This window comes from Plasmodium reichenowi, chromosome 10 (assembly GCF_001601855.1).
Source record: "Plasmodium reichenowi strain SY57 chromosome 10, whole genome shotgun sequence".
Lineage (NCBI taxonomy): Eukaryota > Apicomplexa > Aconoidasida > Haemosporida > Plasmodiidae > Plasmodium > Plasmodium reichenowi.
Window position 1 is genome coordinate 1132259 of NC_033655.1, and position 20957 is coordinate 1153215.

Here is a 20957-nt window from a genome sequence, read left to right on the forward strand (position 1 = left end):
TTTATTTTTTTTATTTTATTTTTTTATTTTTTTAATTTTTTTATTTTTTTTTTTTCCCTCAAAAAAAAGTAAAGATTTAAAATTTTAAAAAACAAAAAAGAAAAAAAAAAAAAAAAAAAAAAAAAAAAAAAAAAAAAACATGAACGAGAAAAAGAACACAATTTTTAAGGGTAAGGGATATATATTGAAAGGTGTAAATAAAGAATTTATTGACGATAGAAAGAAAAGAGATTCATTTATAGATAAAAAGAAAAAGAATATTTTTAACAGATTTAATCCTTTTACATTACCTTTATTAGGTAAAAATAAATTATGTGAGGTCGATGAAAAATGTGATATGAAAAAAAGCAAAAGTTTTGATAAATACAAAGAAGCAAATATTAATATTAATGTACTGAATGAGGGTGAGTTCAATAGTTATTTGTTAAGAAATAGAGCATTTAGATTAACATGGACTAGTATTATAGAAAAAATAAAACATGAAATAGATATAGAAATATATAAAAATTTAAATGATGTATTTGAAGAAATATATCTATATTCTATATCGAACAATGAATATCTTCCTTTGATTTTAATAACAGCTGGTACGAATGTTGCTGACCATGAAATTATTATTGATGCTTTATCATACGAATTAAAGATATGGAATAATAATAAAAAACAAAAAAAAAAAACACACACACACACACATACATACACGCAAAAAGGTTGTATGAACCAATCAGGCAATTTATTTGATTATGTACATGGAGAAGGAAAGGATTATATATATGAGAAAATAAAACGAGATATGAACAAGGGAAATACAAATCAAAGTGATCATTTATATGATAAGATAAATATAAATAAATTAAATTTAATTCTTCGAGGTAAGGAAGAATCGACACTTACCCTTATGAACCGAACACATGAGAGTAAAAATCAAGATAAAAAGAAGAAGAAGAAGAAAAGAAAAAAAAGAAAAGAAAGGAGAATATTCAATGGCAATATTTGTAATAGAGATAGTAGTATATCAACTAATAGTAATTATCATAACGATTTTCATAATGATGATGATAATTATAATGTGAATAATTTATTAAATGAAGATAGTTATGACGATAATGATGATGTGTATGTATGTTCTCTTAATTCCAACACATCGAATAATATAAATTCTGCTGTATACAATATTTATACACAATTATATAGAGATTATAAAATGCGATATTTTTTAAAAAAGTATAAAAAGAAAAATGGGAACAATTATAATAATGGTGTAATAAAAAATGCTTATGTTTCAAATGACACCAGAAAAAGAACCCGGAATTATAGTAACAGTAGTAATTCGTATAATTTAAATAGGGATGATATAGATAACGATTGTGATGACGCGTGTGATGTTAGTAATCATAATTCTTTTGTTCGTTTGAGTTTTTTAAACAAAGAATTTAGAGAAGATAACAAAGTGATAAATAAGAATATGGTTAATATAGATAAGTTGATAGATCTATATAAGAAAATGAGTGAATTGAATATGAAAAATATATCTGAAGAGGAGATGGAAGGGTTAAGTAAAAAAAGAGTATTTATAAATAAATATAATTCGGATAATATATATAATATGGATGAAATGTATAATGTTATGAATTCAAAAGATGTTATGTTTACATCTCCAAAGGGCGGATATAAGAATAGTAAAGGATCTGGTATATATAAAGATATAAATGAAGGTAATAATTCTTTTATAAAAGAGTATGGGCCTCTAGAATTATATAATAAACAAAATAATTATTTTAATGACGGTCGAAAAAAGGTTCGTATTATAATATTGATACATGATTGTGAATATTTTAATATAAACATATTAAATGGTATTTTAAATATATTGATTAACTTACGTATTGACAATAAAATATGTTTGAGTGTTATATTAGGTGTATCGACACCTTCCTTTTTTTTTAATAGAATTACAACACCGGATACCCAAAGCAAATTAAGAATAAAAACAGTTGATATTTTAAATAATAAATTGATGTGTGATCGAATATGTAATATTTTGTTATTTGAAAATTTATTACCATTTATATTAAATTTTAAGACAGTGCATGCAATTAAATTATTATTACATAAAAACAATCAATCTATAAGTCATTTAATACATATATTATATATATTGACTAAAGAATTTTATGATAATAATATTTTGTCCTTCTTATGTATACCGATGAATTATTATTTAAATATAAATACAGATCATGATGATGAAGAGAAAGATAAAATGGATTCAAATTATTCTACATATACTTATGTTCGTTCTTATCAAGCGAATCTTTCGAATTTTTTCAAGTATGATATAAGAAAAGTACATCAGAAAATCATATCTTTATGTTACTCATCCAATTTGTATTATCGTCATTTGTCGTATATAAAAAAAAAATATTCTACTATATTAATAAAGAATTATTTTCAATTACATGGTCCGGATTCTGTTGTGCACACACCACGCCACTCGGATGACGAGCCTGAGTTTTTTAATTTAAAGAGTAAGAAGGTAGATCATATGAAGAAAAATAGGAATATTCAAGTGGTAGATAAGGAGGTGTCTTCTGTAAATAAGAATACTATTAATGGTGAAGTTAATGGTGATATTAATGGTGATATTCGTGGTGATATTCGTGGTGATATTCGTGGTGATATTCGTAGTGATATTCGTGGTGATATGCATGGTGATATTCGTGGTGATATGCATGGTGATATTCGTGGTGATATTCGTGGTGATGTTAATAATAATGTTAATAGTAGGAATAATAAGAAGATCGATTTGGATAGAGCTAGTTATGCTTGGGAATTCAAGACAAGAACAATAAACTGGTGGTATGATCACCCCTTTAAAGATTTAATATATTTATATGAAAACGGAAGGGTGAGAAATAATAATAAAGAAGAAATAATAGATAAATTATTAAATGATGAAGAGAATAAAAAAGAGATAATAGATAATATGCATAGTCATATAAATGGTAATAATAATTTATATGATATTGAGAACGTTAAAGAAATAAATAAGACTTTATGTAGTTTTACATTACCTTTAAATGTATTACAACTTATTGAAAGGAAATATGCATTTAATATAGCTATAAATTTAATAAATATTATTATAAAGACTAAGTCTGAATATACGACATCTATAAAACGAAGTGAATATTTTAGAAATTTATTTCAAAATTATGAAAAAATAAAATGGAATGAAAATAAGAATATATTATATATTGAAGAATTATATAATATTGTTGAAAAGGATGTAAAGAAATGTATCAACTTTTTAATTGATATGATGACTCCTTATTATTTTAAAAATCATCAAGTTTTATTAAATGTATTTAAAGAATTCAAAGAATATTATACAAATATATATCCTATTGTTTATAATTTAGAAGATTATTTATATTTATTAAAAGAAAAAGAATATAAAAAACATAAAGAATTATTTATTAATGATGATTTTTCAAAAACGTGTACTTATTCTATATCATATTCTATATACTTTTCTCTCCTTTCACGTTTGGATGATATGTTAGAGATGCTTCGAAACGTAATTCGTATGGAAGAAAAGGAGAAGAAAAAAACAAACCAAGGTCCATCATTTGATGACAATGCCGTTTATATAAAAGAAAATATATGTTTTAATAATTTATCGAGCAAAAGGGAAGAACATGTAGATGATTCGAGTTGTGTATTACACATGAGTAGTTATAAACATGAAAATGAAAAAAAAGAAAATGAAAAAAAAGAAAATGAAAAAAAAGAAAATGATAAACAATTTTTTATGCAAGGAGACGATCATCTTAGTGAAGATGACAGAGAAGCGTACGATGAAGTAGAAGAAGAACAACATAATAATATACAAAATAATAATTCTGTTAATTATAATAATGGATATAATTCTGCACATGATATTTGTACTAGTAACACAACAAAATATTTTCCTTCCAATAATATAAACATACACGAAATAGATAACAAGAAAAAAAGATTTAAAAGATATTTAACAATAGAAAATAAAAGTTTGAAAAAGAAAAAAAATGAGGAACATAATATAAATGCAGAAGATATATCTAATTGTATAAATTTATTTATACATGACTATATATATTTATTACTTTTACCTCCTATATCTTATCATCCTTTAGCATATGAATTAATTCTTCATAAACCTGATAAAGATTTTACAAATATTATGACAAGAGATATAAAAAAAGAATTATTAACAACCTTATGTTATACAAACCCATATAAAACAGGAAACTTAATGTGTTCATCATGTTGTCTTTTTAAAGATAACCCTTACAATAGTAATCCTGAAAATAATATTATTACAAATAATAAAATATATCTCAATCCTATATATGATAATATATCTACATTAGAAGATATGGTTAATCTATATCGAGCTTATGAAAAGTGTAACAAGACAATTGATTTGTATAACCTTTTTATATTATACTTAAATATTAAGGTGGATAAATATTGGGGATATTCAATAAAGGACAAAAATAAAATCAACAACAACGACAAAAACAACGACAAAAACAACGACAAAAACAACGACAAAAACAACAACAAAAACAACAAAAACGACAATAATAATAATGACTGCAGGGATAAGGAAGATATAAAATCACCACATTTATGCAAAATGAAAAATGCACAAACGGAAAATTTAGCTAACGACATATTACAAGAATATTATTTAAAATTTATTATAACTATTAATACATTCTGCTCATTCCTAAAAATTTTAAAGCCTCCAAATGTTTCGGCTCTATTAAATTATAATGAGAAAAATGGAAATAACGATGATTATTATGAAGACGAGGAATATTATAACACAGACAATAATACAAATAATCTTGGAAAAGGAAGCAAAAAAAAATCGAGTGACAACTATAATAGCTCACAAGAATCCATCATACAATTTTTAAAAGAAATTAAAAAATCATTACAAGGATGTACTAGTAAAAAATTATTATTTGGAAAGTTGTATTATAATCATATTATAGCTTCAAGAGAATATTTCTTACAAAACCTTATGGAAAAAAATAATGAATAATTAACAGGAGGCAACGAAGTAAAAATTAAAAAATAATAAATAATAATAAATAAATAAATAATAAATAAATAATAAATAAATAAATAAATAATAAATAATAAATAAATAATAAACAAATAATAAATAAATAATAAATAAATAATAAATAAATAAGGAGGATTTAGAAGCAATTATCATTTTATATATGTATCATTGTAATATACAGAGTTACGCTAAACCATATAAATAAATAAATAAATAAATATATATATATATATATATATATATATTATGTTTATTTATTTTTTTATTTTTTTATTTTTTTATTTTTTTATTTTTTTATTTATTTTCTTTTTTTTTTTTTTTTTTTTTTTTTTGTTTTCAAATACTTATGGACAAACTGAAAAAACTAAACATACAAAAATTTTAAGAAAAAAAAAAAAAGAAAAAAAAGAAATATATATATAATATAATATAATTATATTTTTTCTTTATAATAAATTGAGTATGTCAACAAACTATTATATTTATTAATATGCATAGTTCTACCATAAGGAAAAGAATTTTTTATATCATGTATATAATTTTTATAATTTGAAACAATTGACATGTTTTTATATTTTATAAAAAAATATATAAATGGAAAAATATAATATAACCTACATATAAATATATGTAATATATTATATATATATATATATATATATATATATATATGTATATTTAGAGTACCGAGAATAATATATATATATATATATATATATTATTTATAATATTATTATATATATATATTTTTTTTTTTTTTTTTTATTTTATTTTATTTTTTTTTTTTTTAACATAAATGGGAAAAAAAAATTTTAAGAGTAACATGTAAAAAAAAAAAAAAAGGAACAGTATATATAAAGAAAAAAAAAAATATAAAAAAAATAATTTATCCTCAACTTATATATAAATGAAAGATATATTTTTGTAAAAATATTCCTGTTGAGTGTTTATAATTTTGTAAGGAAAATATTTATATAAAAAGAATAAGAATTATATAACATGTCAGCGTCTAAAGGTTGGTTTTATAAAAATTAAAAAATAATAGATGAAAATATTATAGCATATACGTTATATATATATATATATATATATTTATTTATTTATTTATTTATATTTATATTTATATTTATATTTATATTTTTTTTTTTTTTTTTTTTTTTTTTTTATATAGGAAGAAAGAAATCAGATTTAAAAAAAATCGATGATTCATTTGTAGAAGAAATTAATAAGTAAAATGATATAATGTCAAAAGAATAAAATAAGATAATATAAATGGGAAACATAAAAAATGTTTTATATATATATATATATATATATGAATATATAATTTTATTTCTTCTCTTAGAGATTCTCCAAAGAAATCAAGGAGTGGACTACAAGAAGATAAAGCCTTATTAAAATTACGAGCATGTTTATCATGTCGTATGTTAAAATCGGAAAGTGAAGTATGTATAAAAAATTCAAACAAAATAAAATAAAAAATATATGTAAATAAATAAATAAATAAATATATATATATATATATATATATATTTTTATAAATTCATTAATTTATTTTTATTTTAGTTTTATCAAAATGGATGTATTAATTGTAAGTTTTTACAACTGGCAGGAGACAGGCACAGAATTCATGACTGCACTACAGAAAACTTTAATGGCTTTATGGCTATTACAACTCCTAATAAATCTTGGATGGCACAATATAATGATTTGAGTAAATATGCTCCTGGTTTTTATGCTTTACAAGTTATAGGAGAATTACCGGAATCCATAAGAGACCTCAAGCCAAATTATTGATCAAGTTGAATAAATCTATAAATATAAATATATATATATATATATATATATATATATATATATATATATATATATTTATAGACTTATATATGTTTATTATTTTTTTTCTTTTTTTTAAGTAAAATAACGTGTTAATATATATATATATATATTTATTTATTTATTTATATTTATATTTATATTTATATTTTTTTTCCATTTATAATAAAAAAAATTTTAACCATTTGTTTTTTAATACTTTTTAAAAATATAAAAATATACGTAATTTATGTTCGTATATAATTTCAAAAGTTATAACAAAAAAATATAATATAATATAATATAATGAAATATACATATATATTGATATATATATATATATATATATATATATATATATATATATATATATTGATATATATACATTTAAACATTCTCATGTCCTCCACATTTTAACCCTTCCTTCGTGATAATCGCCAAGCGTTTGGCTCCTCATAATAATTGTGAAGAGGCTCAATTTTTTCTCGCAACTTTATTTTCGATATTTTCTTTTCATCTGCTGGTATGAAAAGATTTGGTGCGAGTTGTATGAGCCACTGTGGTTGTATGATCGTACAGTCTCTTATATATTCCTTATTAGTTAATACTAATTCGTGATATACAACAAATAAAGGATTTTTATTAAAGAGTGTTGAAGATGGATGAATAAAGACCTGTTGATTTGTTAAGAGTGTTGTATATCCTTGTTGTGTATCTCTTTTACATACATGATTAAAATAACCAGAACATATACTTTTACATATATTTACATATTTAGTGGCATCGTTTTTACTAGTACTTTTTTTAACTTGATAATTATATTTTTCAAATATAGACAACATTTGTTTACGTACATCTTGTGCTCTCTTTAATGCTCTTGATTGTATAAAATTCTCATGACACCAATAATTTGAGAAACTATTTTCTTTCCATTTATTATATATATTTAAATATGTAATTAAATCTCCTTGTGGCATGATAAATTTATTTTTTTTTTTATCAGCTAATAAAGCTTTATTTTGTGGACGATAGAAAATATTTTGTACACTTAACATACTAACAATAGTTACAACATCATCGGTACAATTAAAATTTAAAGATGTCAATAATATTTTTGATAAATTTGGTTCCATAGGAAAATTCGCCATCTTTTTTCCTAGTTTTGTTAAATAGCCATTATCATCTAAAGCTCCTAAATAATATAAATTTTCGAGTGAATGTATTAAAGTTTCTACTGATGGAGAATCCATAAAATCAAAATGAAGAAAATCATTTATACCTAAAGCTTTTAATAATAATACTATACTACCTAAATTTATACGTTGTATTTCTGGTACACTCATTTCTGACATTTCATTTTTATAAGCTTCTTCTGTGTATAATCTATAACATTTCCCAGGACCTGTTCTACCAGCACGACCTGCTCTTTGTTTAGCATTAGCCTTAGATATAGGAGCTACAATTAAAGAATCCATATCTCTCTTCGAATCATATTTCTTAATTTTACAAAACCCTGGATCAATAACAAAAAATATACCATCAATTGTTAAACTAGCTTCTGCTATATTTGTAGCTAAAATGCATTTTCGACAACCTGGAGGAGCAGGTTCGAAAATCACACTCTGCATTTCTGACGGTAATGAAGAATATATAGGTAATATGATTAAAGGTGGTGGAGACATGCTTTCTAATTTCTTCATTCGCTCGTGTAATATTTCACATGCTGTATTAATTTCATCTTGACCTGTCAAAAAGACTAAAATGTCTCCAGGGTGTTCATTCAGGTGGATATTCAGGACGGTAATGAGACTGGCCTCGACATAATCGCTCTCTGGTTCTTTGGAATGTAATATCTAAATAAAAAATATATAATTAGGAGTATTTAAACAAATAGGAAAAAATAAACACACACACACACATATATATATATATATATATGTATATGTATATATATAATATATATATTTTTTTTTTTTTTTTTTTTTTTTTTTTTTTTTTTCTATGTATGGATGTCATTACACTTTTGACATACCTCAACAGGAAAGATTTTTCCTGGAATAGTAAAAATTGGCGAATTAAAAAAATACGTTGAGAATTTTTCTGCATCTAACGTGGCTGAAGTAACAATTAATTTAAAATCCGCTCGTTTTCTAACAACATCCTAAAAAAAAAAAAAAAATAAGAATAATACATAATGATATAAACAATATAAATGTAGTCTTATTCCAAAATATATTATTATTTGATAAACAAAGGTTCAAACATAATTATAAATTTGTACAATCTTATGGTTAATCATGTTTTGACATAAACATAAAAAAAAAAAAAAAAATATATACATAATATATATATGTATATATTATTTTCTTTTATTTTTGTTGTTCCTTTCTTTTATTAATAATTTATAAAATAAAATTATAAATTCGTTTTTAAGGAAATAAAAAAGAAAAAAAAAAAAAAACAGAAAAATTTTTATAAGCCCTGTACCTGTCAATATTTTTTTATTTTATATGAAATATTGTCATTGAAGAGGCTAACATATATATATATATATATATTAATGAACATATAATATATTTACATACCTTTAAAAGACAGAAAAGGATATCTGTAGAAATGGTTCTTTCGTGGGCTTCATCAAGCTGGAAAAAAAAAAAAAAAAAAAAAAAAAAAAAATATATATATAAATATAAAAAAAAATATAAATAAATATATACATATATATATTTATATTTATATTATTATAATTTTTTAACGTACTATGATGAAGGAATATTTTGTTAACAATGTGTCACTTAAGGTTTCTCGAAGCAACATACCATCGGTTAGATATTTTATTATTGTATCATTCGATGTACAATCATCAAAACGTATAGAATATCCTACTTCTTGTCCTAAAATACATCCGAACTCTTCACTTACCCTTTTAGCAATAGACATAGCTGCTACTCTTCTAGGTTGTGTACATCCAACAATACCTTTTTCTGTATAATTTGCTTCATGTAAATATTGTGGTATTTGTGTTGTTTTCCCACTACCTGTTTCTCCGATAACAATGAGAACATTATTTTTTTCGATAGCTTTCATTAAATCATTTTTTAAATTATATATTGGTAATTTTGATCTTTGTTCATTTATTGGTAATGTATTTTTAACCCCTACAGAAATATTATTATTATTATAATTTTTTTTCCATTCTGGTATATCATAATTTTTTCCAATATTTTTTAAAGCCTCTGCTATTGTTCTTTCTCCTAAATTAGGTTTTGGATCTTCCCAAGGTCTACTAATATCTTTAGGTATATTATCATATATTGCATTTTGTTCATTTTGTTTTTGTTCTTTTCTTTCTTTCGCTAATGCTGATGTAGTTGTTATAGCTTTAGCTAATGATCCTTCAGCATTTACAATAATTTGTATGGGTGATAATTTTGCACCAGCTTTTGTTGTTTGTCCTTTTAAGAAAGCAGGTTCTTTTTCGTTTACTTCTATTTCAATAATATCTTCTTCATCTTCTATTTTTTCATCTATTTTTAGATTTTTATATTCATTTTTAATATTTTCATCAAATACAACTCCACTTTTTATTAATTGTTGTATTTCCCATTTAGAATAATCACTTTGTATTTTAATAACACTTTCATATTTTAAAGTTTCCTTTGGATCATCTTTGAATACATGTGCGTTTTTCTTTTTTAAATCATTAAAATCTTCATTTATATCATCAAATAAAGAAATATAATTATCTTCTTCTTTATTTATATCATCATTTACTAAATTTTTCCCTGTTCTTTGATCTACTTCAGACATATTTAAACTTATTTTTTGATTGAAAATGCCTTTCACTTTTACTTTTACTTTCATATTTCTTTTAAACTTTTCGTTCATATTAACTACACGTTTCCGATTTGGTAATATATCTGTAGCATGGACAAGTCCTTCTTTGTAGCCTTCATTAGTTTTAAAGGAAACAAATAATCCAAAGTCGGTAATTTTATTTATAGTGCCGTTGAATATGTTATTAAGCTTCAGGCTCATATAATCATCATAAGATTTATGTTCCTCATTTTTTTTATCACTGTGTTTTTTTTCTTTTTTCTTCTTATTGTTGTAATTAGTGGAGTCGGACGAAGAGGATATATGACGACGATGGTGATGTTTATTACTATGGTGATGTTCTTTACTATGGTGATGTTCTTTACTATGGCCATGATCATTACTATGGCGATGTTCTTTACTATGGCGATGTTTATTACTATGGTGATGTTCTTTACTATGGCGATGTTTATTACTATGAGGATGTTCTTTACTATGACGATCATAATACCTTTCATCATATTTTCTTTTCTTTCCACTTTCATATTTATTATCCTTTTTTATATCTTTTGTTTCAAATGACGATTCGGTATTCTTACTGCTACCACCTGTAGAATATTTTTTTTTTCTTTTCTTTTTTTGATAAGACGAATCACTAAGATCAAGTGTAGTAACATTTATATCACTATTTTTTTGTTTAGATATAATTTCTATACTTTCTTTCTTTTCTTTTGTACCTTTTATAGATTTTTCTTTTTTGTCATTTTCATCACTATCTACTAAATTAATAATATCTTCATTTTTTAAAGTTAGGCAATGATATTTTTTCATCTTTTCATTTTTCATTTCTATTTTTTTATATTCTAAGTTATTATCATTATAATTTAAGTTCTGCAAAAGAATATTTTCTTTACTATTTACATCATCATCATTATTATGATCTTTTTTTTTATTATCCTTTTTAATCATATTATATATATATTTAAGAACGGCTTGTTCAATCACCCCTCCATTTTCAAAAACATCCTTACAAAATTCTTCTAAGGATGTAGATTTTTCACATAAGTAAATTAAAAACTCGGAAAGGTTATCATCTTCTACCCCTATACTGTTATATAATTCTTCATTTACTTTTCGAATTAAATTTATTTTACTTAAACAATCCATTTAAATTAAATGTATATATCTAAAAATATATATATATATATATATATATTTATATTTATGTAATCCTTTTAATATTATTATCTTTTATTTTATTATTTCTTTTTTTGTTCTTTACAAACATCTTTTTTAATAACAACGAAAAAAATGGTACATTATAAAGTGAAATATATTAGTATTTATTTATATATATTCTATGTTGTGAAGAAGAAAAAAAAAAAAAAAAAAAAAAAAAAAAAAAAAAAAACAGTCCTATCAAATAATACATATATTTTTATTTTATAAATCAATATTTTTTTGTCATCATATTTTTATTCATGCTTATAATCAAAACAAATTCTTTTGAATAATAACATTGATAATATGTATATGTTTATGCTGAAGAAAAGAAATAAATATATATTTATATATATATATATATATAATATGTATGAGCTTCAAAAAAATTTATGTTTATTTATATTATTATATATAAGGAAAAAATAAGATCGCCGTGAGAAGGACAAAGAATTAAATTTAAAAATGTACCTTTTGAAGATTATAATTTAATAAAAAAAAAAAAAAAAAAGAAAAAAAAGAAAAATAAGAAAAAAGGATTCCAATATGTTTTTATTTTATTTTTTTTTCTTTTGAGTGAATATAAACTGTGGCACGACATATGAAGTGAAATATATATAATATATATATATATATTTATATAACATATAATGTAATACCCCAGAAAAAAAAATATTATATTATATATATATATAAAATATTTCATATTTATAATATTTATTTTTTTATTATATCGTATGAATTAAATAATGATTGAAAAGTTTTTTATAAGTTAATTATTATAAATTAAATAATAAAGAAAAAAACAAAAAAAAAAATAAACAAGCAAACAAACAAAATACATATAAATATTAATTCATTTTTATTTTATTTTATTTTTTTAAACCAGTGTTGCTATCATATTTTTTTTATGTTCTGTAAAAATATAATATTTTAAAAAATGGATAGAATATTATTATTATTATTATTTTATTTTTATTATTATTATTATTTTTATTTTTATTTTATTATTATTTTTTTTTTTTTTTTTTTTTGTATATGAATCCTTAATGTGCACCTAAATCATCCATATTTTAATAATTATAATAAAATTTATATATTACCTAAATATATGTTTTAATCCTCATTTATATACATGTTGAAATTATATTTTGTTAACCACATCCATAACAATATAAATAAAAAAATATATATTTTTATTTATATAATGTATATACATATTTAAATTTTTATAATAACAATATAAATTATATGATTTCCCCTTTTTTTATTGTTGTGGTATCCTATATCCTTTTCTAAATTGTCGCTTCTTTTTGATATCCCCTTTCGGTTGAAGGGGTGCGTTTCTCCTTTATAATAAAATGGTTACTTCATCTGTTTTTTTTTTTTTTTTTTTTTTTTTTTTTTTTGCTTAAAATTTATATGGTTTTTGTGAATCAAATGGATTGTTATTCATATCCCCAAATTTCATCCCTGAATATTGTCTTGCAAAATATAAATCAGACATAGATGGCATATGTCTATTTGAAAAGTTATTAAAATTAGGTATGTTTTGTTGATACGTTGGGGAAACTGAATAAGAATATTGCCTTGATTGTTGAGGGAAAAAATTGGGATTCAAATTGGGATTCAAATTGGGACCCATATGTGAACCCATTGGAGAACTCATAGGTGACCCCATATTTGGTCCCATGTGTGATCCCATAGATGGACCCATAGGTGATCCCATATTTGGGCCCACATTTGATCCCATATTTCTAAAATTTGGGAATCCTTGTTGTGGCATTTGGTTCATATTCATGTTCATATTCATTCCCATTTTATTATATTGCATATAATTAGAATAATCATTATTCATTCCTTTAACAAATGGCATAATATTAGAGTAACTAGCACTTCTCTGCATCATCATACCCGGTTGATTATCGAACATAGGTTGGTACATAGCTTTATTATTCATAGGGTTTCTATTATGTGCATTAAGTTGATCTCGATGTGATGATTTTTGTTTACCTTTATTAAATAAGTCTAATAATAATAAGCTAAGAAAACAAAGTGCATATATTCCTGTAGTAATCATAAAAACGTAAAAACAATGTGAGCATCGGGGGAAAGGATATTGTTGTGCTTTAGTTATAGAGTTCCACGACATATCTGTTTCATAATACCAATAAGTACCGATACCAGCATTTATAACAAATGCAAAAATAAAACATCCCATTAATATAAATATGCTTTTTGAAAATAATAAATTCCAACCAACTGACAAGATAACAATAGTACATGATATGACAATACCACATAAAAGTACTAAAGATATAAAAGAAACTCTTTCATATGCTTCTATACGTCTAACAATGGCATCTCTACAAGCTTCAGGACATACAGATGTCCATAATGATAAGCTACCAGCTGATTCACTATTTTTCCCTTGTTGTATACCTTCTATACCTTTCCTTTTCATGTTTTGTACTCGTTGTGTCCATGTCTCTACATGTTTATTATCATATACTACTTTATATAAACCGTAATATGTATAATCAACATATAAGGAATGTTCACTTCCTCTAAACATGTATTTATATTCTATAGGTTCAGCTTCTCTCCATGATGTCATTAAAGTTGTAAAAATCTGAGGTATAGCACTTATAAAACCTATAGTCATAATTATATTTAAAACGAATATTGAATTTTTAGACATTACGGGTATGGCTTTCCCCTTCCGCACTCTCGCCATTATGCCTTTTTTATTTAAAAGTAAGTAAATAAATAAATATACATATGTATATATGTATATATATATATATATATATATATATATATATATATATATATATTTTTATTTTAATAGAATAATATATAAATGTGCTGTATGTACATTTATATAAATATATTTACATTAATATATATATAATGGTACTTGGTTATATATAAAAATATATTTTATGTGCTATGTATTTGTTTAATTTTTAATTAATGAAATGTACTAATATATGAATATAAACATATAAATAAATAAATAAATAAATATATATATATATATATATATATATATATATATATATATATATATATATATATTTTATACATTTATATATTTATAAAATCACATATTTATTTCGTTGTTGTTTTTATTTTATTATATTTTTTTTTTTTTTGTGAATCGTTGTATATTTATTTTTTTCAAAAATTTTGTATACGTGTCATTTTTAATGCACTTTATTACACACACTAGTTCATTACTTTTTTTTATGAATAATGAACAAAATTTTTAAAATATATCTCTAATAAAACTTTTATTTTTTTATTAAATACAAAGAAAAAAATAAAAACATATAAATATATAAATAAATAAATATATATATATATATATATAGACATATTCTTTTCTTTTCTTTTATTTTATTTTATTTTATTTTATTTATTTTTACTACACTTTTGTAAAAATCAAATTGTTTAGTAGTTACATTAACAAAAACTTAACAATGTTTTCTTGTGTACACATCATTAAAGAAAAAAATATAAATATAAAATAAACCTTTCTATATATTTTGATGTTTCAGAAAAAGGAATTTTTTACAATACATACATAAATAAATAAATAAATAAATAAATAAATAAATATATATATATATATGTATATATATATGCATTTATATTTATATTTTTTTATATGACATAGATGAATTTCACTCGTATTTATTCCTTCAAATTCTCGTGATCAAACATATGTCTTTTAATATAAACGGATAAAAGGATGAGTCTCATTTTAAAATGTGTTAAAAGGGATTTTACTTATATAGAAGTTCTTTTAACATATGGAGAAAAAAAAAAAAATAATAAAAAAAAAAACAAACAAAAATAAAAAAAAAAAAATAAATAAATTAAATGATTATACATGCATATAAATATAAATAAATAAATAAATATATATATATATATACTTTTATTATAATAAATGTTTTCATTAATATGAAAAATATACACATTGGAAGATAACTGTTTTGGATTCATGATTTTTTTTTTTTTTTTTTTTCCTCATCGATTTTTTTTTTATTGTACTTGCTCGCATGCAATAAAAATATATTATATATATATATATATATATATATATATATATATATTATTAATTTTTTTTATTTAATTATTAAAATTATATATCAATACATATTAAACAAAATATATAATTAAATAATATTTATTATTTTGTACAAATAAAATTAAGTAAATATTATTAATATTATTGTCAATATATATATATATATATATATATATATATATATATATATATATATGTATATTTATTTATTTATTTATTTTTTGTTAATTTTCCATAATATTTCATATTTATATACAATTACTTATTTGTTTAATATGCATGCTAAAAGTGTTGATGTCTTTATATGTTCTAAATTTTATTTATTTTATTTTATTTATTTATTTTTCAGTATCTAAAAGATGGTAAATTTTTTTTTATTTTTATTTCTCTAATCCTCTCCTATTAGCTAATATTGATTGTACTCTTTCTCTTGCATTTTTATAAATAGATTTATTTCCAAAGGGTGTTTTCCAAATTTTTTTTTTCCTTTGTTTTTTATCCTCCTCTATTTCATAAGACAAATCAAATTTGACGTTATCATAATAATGATTTTTATATTTTTTATTTTGATCGTTCATATAATTATAATCATCAAAATGAGCTTTTTCTTTTTCCTCTATATTATATATTTTATCGTCCTTCATATTATTATTTAAGTGTTGGTTATTATAGCTATTTGTTTGATCATAGGATATATAACCTTTTGAATAATCAGTAATAATATATCCTTTATTCTTATTATTCTTATTATTCTTATTCTTCTTTTTATTATCATTATTATTATCATTATTATTATCATTATTATTATCATTATTATTATTATCATTATTATTATCATTATTATTAATATCATTATTATTATCATTATTATTATTATCATTATTATTATCATTATTATCATTTTCTATTTGGCTACTTCCTCTTATTTTATACTCCTTATCATCCTCATTTTTTTCATCACATTTACTACTAACATTCACATGAATGCATTCGTCAACTTTCGACTTTATGTTTTTCGTACAGTTATAATTATGGCATGATATTACCTTATTATTTCTTGAACAATTTTTTTCAAAATAATTGTTCTTATTATATTTAAAATTTGTATGATGGAAATTGTTATATGCATATTCCTTTGTTTTACTTCTTGTGAAATATGTATTTCCATCATAACGAGCAGAGAAATATTTCCCATCATAGTCTTTGTTATTATTCACAACACAGTTATTTACATTATTCATGCTTGTATTCAATTTATACATTTTATTGGAAGCACATTTTTTTAAACAAATTTTATTACCTTGATAGTTCATGTGACTATTTGGATGAGTACAAAAATTTTTATCTAAGTTATTTTTTTTATTATTCTCATAAATTTCATTTTTGTTAGAACACGTTAAATGATTACCATGACTATTTATATTCGTTTCGTTCTTATCTTCATTTACAACATTATGACACACATCACTATTATTATTATTATTATTATTATTATTATTATTACTAATGTTAATATTGTTATATTCTGAAACAGTCGATATATTATTCGTTGAGCCATTTAATAAAATTTCACCTGTATTGTTCATATTAATTTCGTACATGTTTTCAAAATGGCTACTTGTGCAAGAATTTTTTTTTGTATTGTTCACACTTTCCTGAACACAAAAATTATCAACCGTTTTATTTAAATTTTGTGATACATTATTATCATAACAATTACATTTATTTTTGTTAATGATAACATCAGAATCGTTGATTATGGGATGATGTGTCATAATATTATGAGCGTTTTCCAAATCAGTACACAACAAATTAATAAGATGATTATTAATATTATTATTATTATTATCAGTGTAATTGTCTATATTAACATTTTCACGCGACTTCCCACAAATATTACATATAATAGTACCATTAATATTCTCATCATGAATACCATTTTTGTTTTCATAATAATTGTTATTCATATTCATCGTCCTGTTATCAAAATAATTATTTTTACAATTTTTTATTGGAGCAAAACGCACATTATATTTATTTACATAAATGTTATTTTTACCTGACCAGTTCAGCTTTTTTTTATTTTTTGATACTTTTTTAGTTATTTGATAATCGTGATTTAAATAATTTTTATTGATTTTATCAAATTGCATATTAACTGGGAGATTTTTATTATGGAAAGATTTGAAATTATTATAAATATTACAACTGTTATTATTATTATTAATATTATTAATATTATTGTTATTATTATTATTATTATTATTAGTATTATTATATGTACTAATATGTTTTGTTATATTTCTACTTGTTATATCACCATTATTATATTTATAATTACCATCAATGTGCATGGTAGCAATAGTATTATCAGATATATTTCCATCAGTACTATTTAATTTCATGTAATAATTAGAACTCCATTTAACATATTTTCCAGATTTTTTATTAATATAATATTTTTCAATATTTTTTGATTTCTTATTTGTTTTCATCATCTTCATCATATTTTGTTTCTTATTTTTTTTATTCTTCTTCATCTTTTTATTTTTACCATTATTATTCCTTGAACTGTTGATAAAAATATTTTTTCCGTTTCTTTTTTTCAATCCATACCATATGTCACAAGGATTTTCACACATATTAATTTTTATTCTGGTTTTTTTATTTACGAAAACTTTTGTTGATTCATCACTAAATAAGGAGCTGTTATCATTAATGGTTTTATACGTTTCTACATTATTCGAAAAATCAAAATTTCCACTGTTACTTATTTTGGTGTTGTTATTTTTACTATTTACATTATTGTTATCATATTCCACATCGTCATTATTTATATGGTCATTACTATAATTATTATTATTATTATTATTATCAATACTATGGTTATTATTTTCATGATTATTATTATAATTAATATCATTGTCATTATCACTCATTGGATGATTCTTTTCATACATCTCATTGTTCTTATCATCATTTATATCATTATTATTATTATTATTATTATTTGCCCTTTCATTCATACTTTGTTGTAATTTATTTTTCTTTTTTTTCTCTTCCTTCTTTTCTTCAATTTTCTTTTTAACATATGTTAAAAAATTTTGATTATCGTTATCATCATCTTCAGCAGCTTCATTCCTTTTATTTAGATCGTCCAATAATTCTTTTGTTAATCTGAAAGTATCGTTGTGAGCATTGTTTTCATAGTATTTCCTCTTTTCATTTTTATTGTAAAAATTAAATGTACGTGAATATTTATTAAAATTATTTGCACCATTATTATTGTGTGCATAATAATGAGGAAACCGATTTTTTTCACAAGGATTCCCACCACAAATAATATTATTTGTACAGGTATCTTTATTTTTCTCTTGATTAATTTTTCCATTATTATCAAAATAATAATTATTTTTAATACATTGTACCTTGTTATTTTGTTTGACTTTTTTATTATTTTTTTTTTTATTATTCATATCACGTAATGAATAACTTATATTTTTATCATTTTCAATAAATGACCTTTTTTTTTTCTTAGGACTTATTACTTTTTTACTAATTTTATTATAATAATTTACACTGCTCTGGTAAATATTCTTTATTATTTTACCACTGTTCTCTATCCGATTCTTATCATTATGCCATTCATTAATTTGTAGTCTTTCATTTTCTATAACTTTCACTTCATCATAAATATAACTGAAGTTCGTATTAGTAATATTAGTTGTTGACGTTTTGTTATAAATTGTATGACTTTCGTTTTTATCCACTACCATTTCTAAATAAATATAATGAATCTACAAACACGCATAAGGAACGCATCAAAAAAGAAAAAAAAAAAAAGGAGAAAAATAAAATATTAAAAAATATATAATAAATAATTAGACATACATATATAATATCAAGTTCTCCCTTTTTTTTCTTTTTTCTTTTTTATTTTATAATTATATATATATATATATATATTTTTTGTGCCAATATTTATATATGTATATTATTTCATATTCTTACACAATTATATGATAACTAATAGGAGCTTCAATTTATTCATAAATCTTTTTATTACCAAATAATAAAAAAATATTATAATATGTCACTTCAATATTAATTATATATTTTATGTGATAATAAAACAATAACATATACTAATTACACGAATATGTATATATATATATATATATATATATATATAGAAATATCCATTTAACTATTTCTATTGTATACAAAGAAACAAACTATATTTATATTTTTCAATTTTTTTTTTTTTTTTTTACTTATTTGGTATTATTTTTTTAATAAACGTGTATATGTATGTATATATAGGTACATCACAGGCATACGTATATGTATATATATATATATATATATATATATATATATATAATATATTATACCAACAAATTTAAAATGGTTGTCCACTTTTGTAATTTATTTTGTATATATGTGCATATATTTGTATATTCCTTATATATAATACAAGTGATTCAATTCGTGCTCTTTGCTTTACCATATATACTTTCAAGGCTCTTAGTACAAAATTACACTTTAATTAATAATATATACATATATATATATATATAATTATATAAACAAATTGTTCTTTTTTTTTTTTTTTTCAACAAGTTTTATTCTACTAAGATCTCTTAATATGGAAACTTGCATATCTATATTTTATTTTCAATTATTTCTCTTAAAATATTTGATGTAATAATTATAATTATTCCAAAAAATTGATCTATTTAAATATTGTAACAGATATATCTCATAGACAAAATGTCAAGTCAAAATATGTCTTATTAATAATTTATGTCCAAGAATTATGGATTCGCTTATTAATTAAATACATATAATGTGCTTTGGATATACCTATAATATATATTCCTC

General features: G+C 21.3%; 5 protein-coding genes across 5 annotated transcripts; 2 read left to right on the forward strand and 3 right to left on the reverse strand.

Annotated features, from left to right (window-relative positions):
• Positions 1–139: 139 nt before the first annotated feature.
• On the forward strand, positions 140–5098 carry PRSY57_1029200 (hypothetical protein; the record flags this gene model as incomplete). Its single annotated transcript, XM_012907880.2, has 1 exon — positions 140–5098. The coding sequence occupies one exon, from the start codon at positions 140–142 to the stop codon at positions 5096–5098; it is 4959 nt and encodes a 1652-aa protein (XP_012763334.2).
• Positions 5099–6121: 1023 nt separating this feature from the next.
• Positions 6122–6919, forward strand: PRSY57_1029300 (transcription elongation factor SPT4, putative; the record flags this gene model as incomplete). The annotated part of the gene is made up of 4 exons (XM_012907881.2): positions 6122–6137; positions 6294–6351; positions 6468–6567; positions 6689–6919. 4 exons carry the CDS (start codon positions 6122–6124, stop codon positions 6917–6919), a joined length of 405 nt encoding a protein of 134 aa, XP_012763335.1.
• A 431-nt stretch (positions 6920–7350) lies between these two features.
• PRSY57_1029400 (RNA helicase, putative) lies at positions 7351–11920 on the reverse strand (the record flags this gene model as incomplete). The annotated part of the gene is made up of 4 exons (XM_012907882.2): positions 7351–8790; positions 8970–9098; positions 9523–9579; positions 9698–11920. The coding sequence occupies 4 exons, from the start codon at positions 11918–11920 to the stop codon at positions 7351–7353; spliced, it is 3849 nt and encodes a 1282-aa protein (XP_012763336.2).
• Positions 11921–13385: 1465 nt separating this feature from the next.
• Positions 13386–14711, reverse strand: PRSY57_1029500 (hypothetical protein; the record flags this gene model as incomplete). Its single annotated transcript, XM_012907883.2, has 1 exon — positions 13386–14711. The coding sequence occupies one exon, from the start codon at positions 14709–14711 to the stop codon at positions 13386–13388; it is 1326 nt and encodes a 441-aa protein (XP_012763337.2).
• Positions 14712–16453: 1742 nt separating this feature from the next.
• PRSY57_1029600 (hypothetical protein) lies at positions 16454–19849 on the reverse strand (the record flags this gene model as incomplete). The annotated part of the gene is made up of 1 exon (XM_012907884.2): positions 16454–19849. The coding sequence occupies one exon, from the start codon at positions 19847–19849 to the stop codon at positions 16454–16456; it is 3396 nt and encodes a 1131-aa protein (XP_012763338.2).
• Between the last annotated feature and the right edge of the window lie 1108 nt (positions 19850–20957).